Genomic DNA, 12,978 nt, shown 5'->3' with positions numbered 1-12,978 from the left:
CTGCTTCATTCTTGGAATAGAGGCAGGCAGCAATTCTAGATAAATGTGTGGACTATGGGTTAAAAGACAGAAAATTTTATATGTGATTATTGAAAGTGATTTTGAGCAAGTAATAAAAGCATCATTTATTCATCCATTCATTTCACATTTACTTATTAGATGCTCACTTAAGTACCAGGCACTGTTCTCTGAGCTGGGAAGGAATATAGTCTGCCATCACACTTTCCTCAAATGGCTATAATAGGGCCCAGAACAGGTCTAGTTCATCCCCTATCAATGATTATTTTTTTTTACTCCCTGTCTCCACGAGACAGTGCTGGCTTCCCTTTTTGTTTATAACTGTCAAGCATGAGTTATCCCTTCATCGTAAGTATTGCAGAGTCACATATTATATTCCAGTCAAATTTATATTGCTGCCAGAGGCTTAGCCAGCAGCTCTTTTTGCCTGTCTTCTAGAAGTCATGATAGAACAGTGAGACTGTCTGCATAAGTTAATTAATTGGGGAATGGAGAAAGCACAGTACTTGTTTTCTATACATTTTTATTTAATACAATATATATTTATGAGCGGATAACTTCTTTCTAGATGTCATATATCAAGAAATATCTACTATTAGAAATTCTTGAATCCATTTTTTAAAAAAAATGAATTTGCATTTATGGGCAGATGAAGTCACCTGTGTCTTAGAAAGAATATTGGTTATACAGATGGACTTGGCAGCTTTGGCCGATAGTTCTGTTGCACACAAAATGATCCTTGAGGAAAACCTGGATATTTATTTTAAAATTTTAAGAAAAAAATCCATCAACTAAATAAGCAAACAAAAATTCTTACTGAAAATTTTCTAAAGAACACTTACTTTGATTTTGAATAGTCTTTTTTTCCCCATAATATTCCTGTAATATGTTTGACATATCTTCGGATATATTTAAAAAAATATATATATATATTTAAAACAGATTTGCTATTTTAAGGTAAACATTTTTAAGAACATTTTCACTTATAATTCTCTACTTTCTATTTCTTGGGATCCTCTTCTAGTCTTTTTCTTATTATTATATATAATTATAATGTTAGCATTTAGGCAATTGTATGTTCTACTCTAAACCTTAGAAGTTCTTACCCACTTTTTGAATATGCTGCATGAAGTGATTCATACTCTAGCAGTGTGACTCAGGGTAGTGAAAGAGGGTTTGTTTTGAACAGCAGGATGAACGTCAGACTAGTCTTTCAATCAGAAAAAGTTTGGTGCAGTTCGAGGCACAGACGAAACAGCAAATTTCTTCTTGGCTTTAGCTTGAATGGGAAATAGGTGTATTTATGCAGCATTTGCTCAAATACAAATGGTGAGATGCTAAAAGCACTTTTAGCTTTAGGGAGTTCAAAGTAGCCAGCCAAATGACACTTATGTGACCTACCTGAGAATGTTAGCGCTTTGTTGGGGAAGAAGGTAAGACCTTTGTGCTTTGCTGGAAATGGGAAAGATGCTCCCCCGCCACCTCCCCCTCTCCCCCACCCCCCACCACACACATACAGAGTACCGGAAATGATAGAGAAGAGGTCCTAGGTTTTGATTTTTTAAAATCTATCCTCAGAAATATGTGTTGCACAAATAAGGTAAGGAATGAAAACAATATTAATCTGAAAGAAAATAAGCAAGTTATATATCTTTTAGATTTCAAATAAAGTAAAATTTAAAAACATCTGGTTGAAATTAAGGACACAAACTTGAGATTTTTGTTGTTCTTTTATAAGTGTAAAATGCGCTAGAATTTTGTGCAGGATCGATTTGTGAATTTGCAGACCCCTGAAGACATTGGGAGTTGGTGTACCTACGATGGTGATAGAGGAGCAACCCTTAGATCTGGAACGCCAGGCACAGTAGGGTTTGAGCTGTAGAGTTGCAGCATATGCAGTGGATGGAACTATATGCTTTTAATTAAGTGTGACAAGATCCTCAGGAAAGAAGTAAGACACAAAGCAGAAACTACTGACAAGAACAAGGACCTGTCGAAGACTTGTTTCTAAACCAAAGATCATTCTTGGGACTCACGTTAGGAACTTGCATGTGATTAGGTTCAGTTACATGTAAAAGACAATCGAAAGCAGAGGTTTGTTTGAACAAGACACAGGTTATTCTGAAGCTAGGCATTTGAAGGCTGGTGTGGCAGCCCTGGGGTCATCAGGTTTCCAGGGTCCTTATTTTTATTATTATTATTTTTTTGCTTCATCATCCTTAGCTCTGGCTTCCACCCTAAGGTTTGCTTTAGAGCTGCTGGATGACCAGTACTGCTCTAGATGTCACATCTGTGCTCCAGGCAAGAAGGGCAAGGACAAAGGGCATACTTCTTGGAAGACTCAAATTCCCTCCTGGAAGCTTCCTCTACTTATTGGCCAGCCATGTCTGTAGAGGACATTGCCTTCCCAATAATGCAGAGGTTAAATATTGGCTAGGCAAACCTTAGTCTCTGCCATACCAAGTGATCATGATAATAAAGGTATTGCCAAGGCTTTGGTGGCTAAGACTTAAGGATACCTGTAAACTCTTGAAATAGACAGTAATAATGTTTGGCAAACCTGGCTTTTAGTTTGCTATTGATTGATGATTGACTCAGCTATACTGGTAAACACTGGAGTTATAGTCAAGAGCAAAACAGACCTGGTCCCTGCCCTGAAAGAATTTACTGGCTAATGGGGAAAAAAAATGGAGTTTAAATAAATAAATTACAAATGCATTAAACATTAAGAAAAGAAATAGAGTGTGCTTGGGGTTGTGCAGTAGAAAAGACTGTAAAGGTAAACATGACACACACACTGAGATTTAAAGGACGTGTAGGAGTAAGCCAGGTTAGAAAAGTGGGTGTGAGAGGAGTGCAAAAGGAGGAGGAGTGTTCCAGGCAGACTCGCTCTCAGTCTGGTAATTTCCATAATAGTTCTTCTATTATCTGTCTTATTTCTTCATCAGAGAGAATCAGCGGGAGTTTCCAAGCAGCAAAGGAAGGCGAGGACTAAATATTCTTTTTACTTGAAATGGCTGAAGGGACTGCCATTTCTGCTTGTTTGTTTTTTCACTCCCTCTAGGTGAGTGCCTGCCTGCATGGGCTGCACTGGGGAGTGTTGGTAACTAGGGTGGACAAGTGATGGGGGCATATCATAGTCCAGTTGTCCCATCATAGAGCTGGATTTTGGTCTGAGTGGGGGCTTTAGGGAGGTAAGGATTCTGACCGTGAAGTGCTGATGTAACCCTGTTCCCCTTCCAGGAAGTGGACATTGTGGTGGCACCATGCCAAGGCCTCCGGCCCACAGCGGATGTTCTGGGTGACGTGGTCAATGATTTCTTGCCTGTGATAACCTATGCACTCCACAAAGATGAACTCTCTGAAAGGGATGAGCAAGAGCTTCAGGAAATCCGAAAGTATTTCTCCTTTCCCATATTCTTTTTCAAAGTGCCGAAGCTGGGCCCAGAGATAATTGACTCCTCCACCAGAAGAATGGAGAACGAAAGATCATCACTTCATCGCCAGCTAATTGACCTGGGCTATCTGAGCATCGGTCACTGTAACTGTGGGGCCCCTAGCCAGGACACTAAAGCTCAGAGCATGTTGGTGGAACAAAGTGAGAAGCTAAGACTCTTGAGCACATTTTCTCACCAGGTGCTCCAGGCTCGCCTGGTGGACGCAGCCTCAGCCCTGAACCTGGTGCACTGCTGCTGCCTTGACATCTTTATAAACCAGGCCTTTGACATGCAGCGTGACCTGCAGATTACTCCCAAACGTCTGGAATATACGCGAAAAATGGAGAACGAATTGTATGAATCACTGATGAATATTGCCAACCGAAAGCAGGAGGAAATGAAGGATATGATTGTCGAGACGCTTAACACCATGAAGGAGGAACTTCTGGATGATGCAACCAACATGGAATTTAAAGGTAGGTCCCCGAGAGCTTGATGGGGTGCCAGGACTATAGAGGCCTCTCCCCTTTGTAGCTGGAAATGGAGGAACCTCAGAGTCATGTCATTTACACCACTGTCATCAGCAGGAGTCTACCTTAAATTATTTAGCCAAGGTGGCCTTGTTCTCAGAGACCTTCCTGGAAGACACCACTGTCATTCCTTTCCAGGACTGTGAGCCTAGCTTCTGGGGAATTCATCCTAATAGCACTCTTTAGACCCTAATGGAGCTGGAAAAGAGCTGCTTGAAGAATGTGACTAAGTCATGTTTTAACCTTGACTCCTTTGGCAGAACTAATGCTGCGTTTGTGGTCCTTTTTATGTGTATGTCATGGTCTCCATTTTCTTTTCAGGTTGCTCCTGAAACCCAGCCCAGGAGGATTTTCCAGAGTAGTGTTTTTAGCTGGTGGTCCCATTCTTCACGAATGGCATTTAACAAAATTGAGCCAAAGTGGTTGGTCAGCTCTTTGGTGTCTGAGGTTTAGATGCTGGTGACTTTGTATATAGACAGCTATGTAAACCTCCCTGCATGAACATTAGCTCTACTATCCATTAATAAAAGTGGCTTGGTTTGCAAGCAAGTTACTCTTTAGGTTCTCAGTCATTTTATACATACAAATCACCTGGGAGCCTAAAAATATACTTGAAACTATTAATTCATCAGATTTTCTGACATGGGACCTAACATCAGTTTTTTTTTTTTCCTCATTCCAAAAATAACCACCCTAGGTGGATTCTACTTATTGCCATTTTCTAGATGAGGGAACTGGGGCTTAGACAGGTTAAGTAATTTGCTCAAGGTCACACAACCACTAACTAGAAGATGCAGAATTTGCATCTAGATAGTCTGATTCCTCAGCCTATACTCTTTATTTTTTCCATGCTTTACTGTTTCTTAATCTATTCCCAGTTACTCGATGCCACCGTCTTCCTGGCAACCAGCTTTAAAATTTCAGCATGGTCTTTAACTGTTTTTTTCTCTTATCCCTGCACCCAGTCATTTGCCAAGTTCTGATAAGTCCTTTTCCATATTTTATTTACGTTTTCTTTTCTGTTCCCTCTTCTGTAGTCTAACGGAACTATTGTTAGCTGATCGATCTCATTGACATCTTTCTCTCCTTTCTCCAGTTCATCTTTATTGGCTCCCTGTTCTTGCAGAGTAAGTTTAGACTCCTTCACCTGTTATTAAATTTCTGTTTCAGTTGGTCTCAACAGCTTGCAGCTTGCTGTCTTCTTTTACTTTTTCTTTGCTTAGGCCCTGCCCTAAACCTGAAAGGTCTTTTATTGTGTGTGAATTTCCAAATGCTACCCACCCTTCAAGGCCTCTTCCAAGTAACGTTTTTCACGAAGTTGTCTTTAATTTTCTTACCTGATAACCGTTGCATTCATCTGAACTCCAGAAGCATTTCATTAGTAATTGAAATTTCTGGCACATGTCACTTTTGATGTTTTATTATAATTGTTAATAATTGTGTTCTGACTACTTTCTAAAAACCTAAAGGTGAAGGAGAATAGGATCTGGGTTTTATTCATTATCATATCCCTTGCAGCAAATAATAGTGTTATAGTACCTCTTTGGAGAATGAATAAGTATGTGAATGATGGCATATGGCTCTGTTAACACTTACAGATATGAAGGAGATGTGGTGGCTTTAGCAAGCGTATAGCAAGCATAGGGTGTTTTATTTTGTACAGATCTATTATTTTTTTATTTTTATTTTTTTATTCACTTGATGTAATTTACATAACTTCCAATTTTACATATTTGACCCTTTTACTCCATCTACCTTCCCCCTCCCCTCTGGTAACCACTAGTCTATTGTCCATGTCCATGAATCTGTTTGTCTTGTTCATTTGTTGCTTTTAGGTTTATATTCCACATATAAATGATGTCATGTGATTTTCAACTTTTTCTGTCTGGCTTATTTTGCTTAGCATGATTATCTTGAGGTCCATCCATGTTGTCGCAAATGGCGGTATTTCATCTCTTCTTATGGCTGAGTAATATTCCATTGTATATATGTACCATAGCTTCTTTATCCAGTCATCTATCGAAGGACATTTTGGTCGCTTCCATGTCACAGCCACTGTGAATAATGCTGCTATGAACATTGGCGTGCAAATAAATATCTTTTTAGATATGGGTTTTCAAGTCTTTGTGGGTAAATACCAGTAGAGGAATTGCTGGATCATGTGGTAGATCAATTCTTATTTTTTTGAGGCACCTTCATACTGTTCTCCATAGTGGCTGCACCAGTTTGCAGTCCCACCAGCAGTTTATGAGGGTTCCTTTTTCTCCGCATCCTCTCCAACATTTGTTATTACTTGACCTGTTGATTATAGCCGTTTCTAACAGGTGCAAGATGATATCTCATTGTGGTCTTGATTTGCATTTCCCTCATAGCTAGAGATGTTGAACATCTTTTCATATGTTTGTTGGCCATTTGTATGTCCTCTAGGGAGAAGTGTCTGTTCAGGTCCTCTGCCCATTTTAAATTGGAGCAGGGTTTTGTTGTTGTTGTTGTTGTTGTTGTTGTTATTGAGTTGTATGAGTTCTTTGTATATTTTGTATATTAGACGCTTATTGGAGGCGTTGCTTGCAAATATCTTCTTCCATTTGGGTGGTTGTCTCTTTACCTTGTTGACGGCTTGTTTTGCTGTGCAGAAGCTTTTTAGTTTGATGTAATCTCATTCATTTATTTTTGCTTTTCCTTCCCTTGCCTTTGAGGTCAAATTTCATAAAATCCTCTTTAACTCCAAGGTCCATGAGTTTAGTTCCTATGTCTTCTTCTATGCAATTTATTGTTTCAGGCCTGATATTTACGTCTTTAATCCATTTTGAGTTAATTTTGGTGTGTGGTGATAGACAACAGTCTAGTTTCATTCTTTTGCAAGCGGCTTTCTAGTTTTCCCAGCATCATTTATTGAAGAGGCTTTCTTTTCTCCATTGTATGTTTTTGGCTCTTTTGTCAAAAATTATTTTCCCATATAAATATAGATTTACTTCCGGACTCTTGATTCTGTCCCACTGGTCTCTGTGTCTGTTCTGCTGCCAGTACCATGCTGTTTTGATTGTAGTTGCTTTGTAGTATAATTTGAAGTCAGGCGGAGTGATGCCTCCAGCCTTATTCTTTTTTCTCAGGATGGCTTTGGCAGTTCAGTTTTTTTGTGCTTCCATACAAATCTGATGATTTTTTGTTCTCTTTCTTTAAAAATGCCGATGGAGTTTTGATGGGAATTGCATTAAATCTGTATAAAGCTATAGGTAATAAGGTCATTTTAAGTACGTTGATTCTTTAAATCCAAGAAGATGGAATATCTTTTCATTTTTTCATATCTTCTTTGATTTCTTTTAATAGGATCTTATAGTTTTCATTACATAGGTCCTTCATATGTTTCATTAGATTTATTCCTAGGTAATTTATTCTTTTTGTTACAATTGCAAAAGGAATTAATTTTTCCACTTTTTCTGACACTTTAGTATTAGAGTATAGGAACGCTATGGATTCTTGAACATTGATTTTGAATCCAGAAACTTCACTGTATTTGCTTATTGTTTCTAGTAGTGTTCTTGTGGAGTCTTTAGGGTTTTCTATATAGAGAATCATATCCATAAATAGCGACAGTTTAATTTCTTTATTTTTTATTTGGATGCTTTTTATATCTTTCTCTTGCCTAATTACACTCACTAGGACCTCCAATGATATATTGAATAGCAGCAGTGATAGTGAACAGCATTGTCTTATTTCTGATCTAAGAGGGAAGGTTTTTAGCTTTTCACCATTAAGTATAATGTTGGCTGAGGGTTTGTCATATATGGCTTTTATTATGCTAAAGTACTTTCCTTCTATACTGATTTTATGAAGTGTTTTGATCATAAATGGATGCTGTATCTTGTCGAAGGCTTTTTCTGCATCTGATATGATCATATGATTCTTGTTTTTTAATTGTTTATGTGGTATATTACATTAATCGATTTGCTTATGTTGAACCATCCCTGTGCCCCTGATATAAAGCCCACTTGATCATGGTGTATAATCTTTTTAATATGTTGCCGTATTCGGTTCGCCAGTATCTTATTTAGGATTTTTGCATCTGTGTTCATGAGAGGTATTGGTTTGTAGTTTTCTTTTTTGTGTGTTATCCTTACCAGGTTTTGGAATCAAGGTAATATTGGTTTCATAAAATGAGTTGGCAAGTATTGTGTCCTCTTCGATTTTTTGGAAGAGTTTGAGGAAAATAGGTATTAAATCTCCTTTGAATGTTTGTTAGAATTCGCTGATGAAGCCATCTGGTCCTGGACTTTTACTTTTTGGTAGGTTTTCGATGGTCTTTCTAAGTACTTGTCCATTTCTTCTAGGTTATTAAATTTGGTGTTACATGCTTTTTTCATAGTATTCTTGTATGATCCTTTGTATTTCTGCAGTGTCTGTCGTAATTTCTCCTCTTTAATCCATGATTTTGTTTATTTGTGTCCTTTCTCTTTTTTCTTTACTGAGTCTAGCCAGGGGTATGTCAATTTTATCAGCCTTCTCAAAGAACCAGCTCTTCGTTGCTTGTATTTTTTCTGTTGTATTTTTGTTTTCAATTTCATTTAATTCTGCTCTAATTTTGATTATTTCCTTTTGACTTTAGGCTTCATTTGTTTTTCCTTTTTTAGATTTTTAAGATGAAGCATGAGGCTGTTTCTTTGGTCTCATTCTTGTTTTGTGAAATAGACCTGTAATGATATGAACTTTCCTCTTATTACCGCTTTACTGTGTCCCAAAAGTTTTGATATGTTGTACTATAATTATCATTCGTTTCTGTGTATCTCTTGATCTGTCTTTTTATTTCTCCTCTGACCCAGTCATTCTTAAGTAACATGTTATTTAATCTCTATATATTTGTGGTTCTTCCTGCTTTCTTTTTGCAGTTGAGCTCTAGTTTCAAACCATTATGATGAAAGAATATGGTTGGTATGATTTCAACCCTCTTTTATTTGTTGAGGCTATCTCTGTGTCCCAGTATGTGGTCAGTCCTTGAGAATGTTCCACATGCACTGTGGTAGCTCTTGTGGGCAGATCCCACGCTCAGACGTGCTGGTGTGCAGTTTGGGTATTTTTTGTTGAGTTTTAGATATTCGGTTTATTATTGTTTCAAGGGGAGAGATCTAGGGACATCTCTCACTCTGCCATGTTTCTTATATCACTCTCCTTTAGGTGTTTCTAAAGATGAACAAAAATACCTCTTTGGTAAATTCCTATGGTAGGAAGGAGTTGCCGAAAAATGGTCACCTGCAGTGGAAATCTACGAAGTCTTCTTTGTATAATACAAAGACACTGGAACAGCGGTGCTGGCATCACAGTGCACATGATAAAGAAGGGTCAGGGCAGGTAAATTGGGCAGACAGTGAAATATTTGATTGTTTCGTGCCAGGCATACCATGTTTGGTGTCTGGGATATAGTAGTTAATTCAACAGATGTGGGTATAATTGGGAACAAGTAGATCAGATATCTGGCTCTGTTAACTGCATCGTGCCTTCGTAGATCTACATACATAGTTGGCTCTATGTTAGACACGACTTACATGTCTGGTTTTTACTTTGTTCTAAGTCCTTTCTGGGTATTCTTGATAAATAGATTTAGAAGGGAGTTACCACATATTCAGATTTCTATCATTGGTTTTGTTTGTTACTAAATAAAGGTAATGCTGGATATCTTGACATATACTTTATAAAATAAAGTATATGACATATATCATGATATATACTTTATAAAATATTTAATTTTTGAAAAGATGGTACTTATATATATCATACTTAACTCAAAGATAGAAAGATACTATCCCCTGGTCATCAAGTTTTCCTCTCTATGTTCTTCTGCTTTTTGCTTTTTCATTGAATTCATATGTTAGAGATCTTTCTTAAATGTGCACACAAATTTGTCTTCTAATGGTAAGACCTTTATTTATGTAACTGCTCCCCTACTGATGGATTTTCAGGCTGTTGCTTTTCCTTTTTTCCTATAACAAACTACTGCATTGAACATGATTGTACATACATATCTTTGGGATATGTAAGGATATATTTCTAAAAAAATAATTTCTAGAAGCAAAATAGTTAAGTCAGAGGGTATATAGATTTTTTTTTGGTTGGCTAGTTTAGAATTTTGGCAGATATTGCCACATTCCTCCGAAGAGGTACCACTAATTTAAATTTCCATCAGTAGACATGAGTAGTGTTTAGGAGTGGTGTTTTTGCAGGTAATTTGTCTTTTCTAAACTTCTTCTGTCCTGTGGCTTGCAAAACAGAGTTTCTTATCCTAAGAGGTAGTGGCATGATGGGAATAACATTCCAGTTTTACTTTTTATTTATCTAATAATTGATTAGAATTGAATTCCTGACTCTGGGATTTTTTTCAATATACTAGTTAGTGTGAAACGTTAAAAAGGTCAAAGGTTTTGGAATCCATGAGCTTTGGGTTCAAATGCTAGCCAAATTAATTCCTAACTGTATCATCCCTACCTACTTTGTTCTCTCGTAGAGGCTGTTTCCTGATCTATAAAATATAACCAATTATACCACATGACAAAGTTATTGTGAAGATTAAATTAGACTACATATGTAAAATATTATAGTGTTTTCAAATAGTCTGCACTCAATAAATGTTCTTCCTCTCCTATAAATGTGACCAAAAAGCTAATAAAGTCAATATACTCATTCTAGACACAATTGCTCGTTCTCAGAGTCTTAGCTCTCTTAAGTTGTTGAGGGTTCCATGGCTTCTGACCCTCCTGAGGGACAGAGTTGGTCAGCCAGCCATGTGTTTTGTAGCTGTCATCATGGTAGTCCCTTGGGGATGGCTTTATTCAGTGTGCCTGCCCCTTTTCCTCACAGCCAACTACTTAATTTCTCTTCCTTCATAGATGTCATTGTTCCTGAGAATGGAGAACCAGTGGGCACCAGAGAGATCAAATGCTGCATCCGACAGATCCAGGAACTCATCATCTCCCGGCTGAATCAGGCAGTGGCTAACAAGCTGATCAGCTCAGTGGATTACCTACGCGAGAGCTTCGTGGGAACCCTGGAGCGGTGTCTGCAGAGCCTGGAGAAGTCTCAGGATGTCTCAGTTCACATCACCAGTAATAATCTCAAACAGGTACTCAAAGAATGTTTAGGATGCCACATCATAAATAACACATGAAATAGAATCCACACATAAGCCCAACTTCAAGTTATTTTCTTTTCAACTTTTTGTTGATCCAGTTAGAATTTCATTTTGTTTTCCTATCACTTGACCACTGCATATGGAAGGTGCTTGTGAGCTGTACAATTGCAGTTACATCGATGAGCAAGGAGAATATGAAGGGGCCCAAATAGTCACAAAACAGATGATCAGCTTGCATTGACTTTGCACATATATTGAAGGATAAATTTGAGAACCATGAAACCAGACTGTGTTCTTCGAGTAAATATCATTCATGGGATTTTTTTTAAATAGCCACTCTATTCACGGCATATTGATTTTCTTTTGTGTGTTCTCTTTCAGATCTTAAATGCCGCCTATCATGTCGAAGTCACATTTCACTCTGGGTCCTCAGTCACAAGGATGCTATGGGAACAAATCAAACAGGTAGAGGTTACTTAGAGAAAAAAGTTTCAGCCTTTAGTTGGCTCAAGTGAATTATAGTCACTCCGATAGATAGTGGGTATCTAGGATCTTCTATTAGTGTGGGGTAGCCATTTGCCCTAGTTTGCTTGCCTGGGAGAATTCTGGCTTATGCCTATTCTGAAGTAATAGTTAACAGTACCCCCTTTAACTCTTAAAAGTGGCATGTTTAAACGATATTTTATGGAGCCATAAGACTCTGCTTCACTAGCTTCTTCATATTTCTTTGTCTCAACCTAAATGTTTTCTAAGAACCAGACTTTGTTGCCAGAGGCCATGAGTATGGTTCCTTTTCTGGAATTTGATCCAGCTCTTATGCAAAGTTATTTACTGACTTAACAAAGGGATTCATCAGGTACTTCCTGGCACTAGATGTAACGTATTGAGAGTTTGTAAGCACATAGACTAGGCCTAGTGTTCTTTAATACTTTCATTTGGGCTGAGCCCTGATTTTGAGGTAGATGGGATTGAAGAGGAGTCTCGGCCTTCATATGGCTCCTGTCTTAACAGTGGATAACCCGGAGAGGGAAGGCCATTGGTTCTGTCTACTGATTTCTGTCTCCCATCCCTTTATGTTCTCACTGTCCTCGTCCTGACAGATCATCCAGCGTATCACATGGGTGAGCCCACCTGCCATCACGCTCGAATGGAAGAGGAAGGTGGCCCAGGAAGCCATTGAGAGCCTCAGTGCCTCCAAGTTGGCCAAAAGCATTTGCAGCCAGTTCCGGACTCGGCTGAATAGTTCTCACGAGGCTTTTGCAGCCTCCTTGCGGCAGGTGGGTATGTGAGAAAGGAGATAACAGCTGAATCAAGCAAAGAAGAACCTCATATATTGGGGAATATTTCACTCTCTGCTTTCCACATCATTTTAAAAAATGATCAGTATATTTTCTTTCTATTCTGTTAAAGGATAATATCATGTCATAGGAAATTTCATAAATGAATTTTTCCCATGGTTATTTTTCTATTCTAACTATAGGGAAAATTCAAGGAGTCAGTCAGTTTCTCCCCATTTCATTGAAGAATGAAAATTGAGGGGCAGGAATTTTATATAAGTTTATATAGTATTTTAGGACTGATTGACAATCCCAGTTTGCAGTTATGTGATGTCTGCGTGTCCCTTTGGTGTGTGTGTGTACATGCTCATGTATGCATGTATGTGCATGTGTTTGTGTTTGTGTCGGGGAGGGTGGGTAGATGTGATACACATCAGGAGGAAAAGTTATTACTTGCTGAGAGCCCACTACAACCAATCTCTGAGCTAAATATGTTATTACATCTTATTCTCACAGTTTTCCTTATGAGGCAGATGTTATTATCCCTGTATAACAGAGGAAGAAGCCAGAGCCAGGGACTTGATATTGTCATGTCTTTT

The 12,978-nt window shown here is 38.1% G+C and overlaps 1 protein-coding gene across 2 annotated transcripts in view; it reads left to right on the top strand.

The window, feature by feature from the left end:
* Positions 1 to 12,978, top strand: part of DSTYK (dual serine/threonine and tyrosine protein kinase) — a 50,313-nt gene that overhangs the window by 23,462 nt on the left and 13,873 nt on the right. For both annotated transcript variants that reach the window (XM_016140573.2, XM_036234416.1), the window contains 4 exons: positions 3,262 to 3,931; positions 10,861 to 11,093; positions 11,484 to 11,567; positions 12,203 to 12,379. In XM_016140573.2, the coding sequence (XP_015996059.1) occupies positions 3,262 to 3,931; positions 10,861 to 11,093; positions 11,484 to 11,567; positions 12,203 to 12,379 (1,164 nt within the window). The remainder of the gene's footprint in view (positions 1 to 3,261; positions 3,932 to 10,860; positions 11,094 to 11,483; positions 11,568 to 12,202; positions 12,380 to 12,978) is intronic.

The sequence above is a fragment of the Rousettus aegyptiacus genome, unplaced genomic scaffold (assembly GCF_014176215.1).
Source record: "Rousettus aegyptiacus isolate mRouAeg1 unplaced genomic scaffold, mRouAeg1.p scaffold_m13_p_17, whole genome shotgun sequence".
In the NCBI taxonomy this organism is placed as follows: domain Eukaryota; kingdom Metazoa; phylum Chordata; class Mammalia; order Chiroptera; family Pteropodidae; genus Rousettus; species Rousettus aegyptiacus.
The sequence above is the reverse complement of the archived record's forward strand: the minus strand, read 5'-3'. Positions and strand labels throughout refer to the sequence as shown.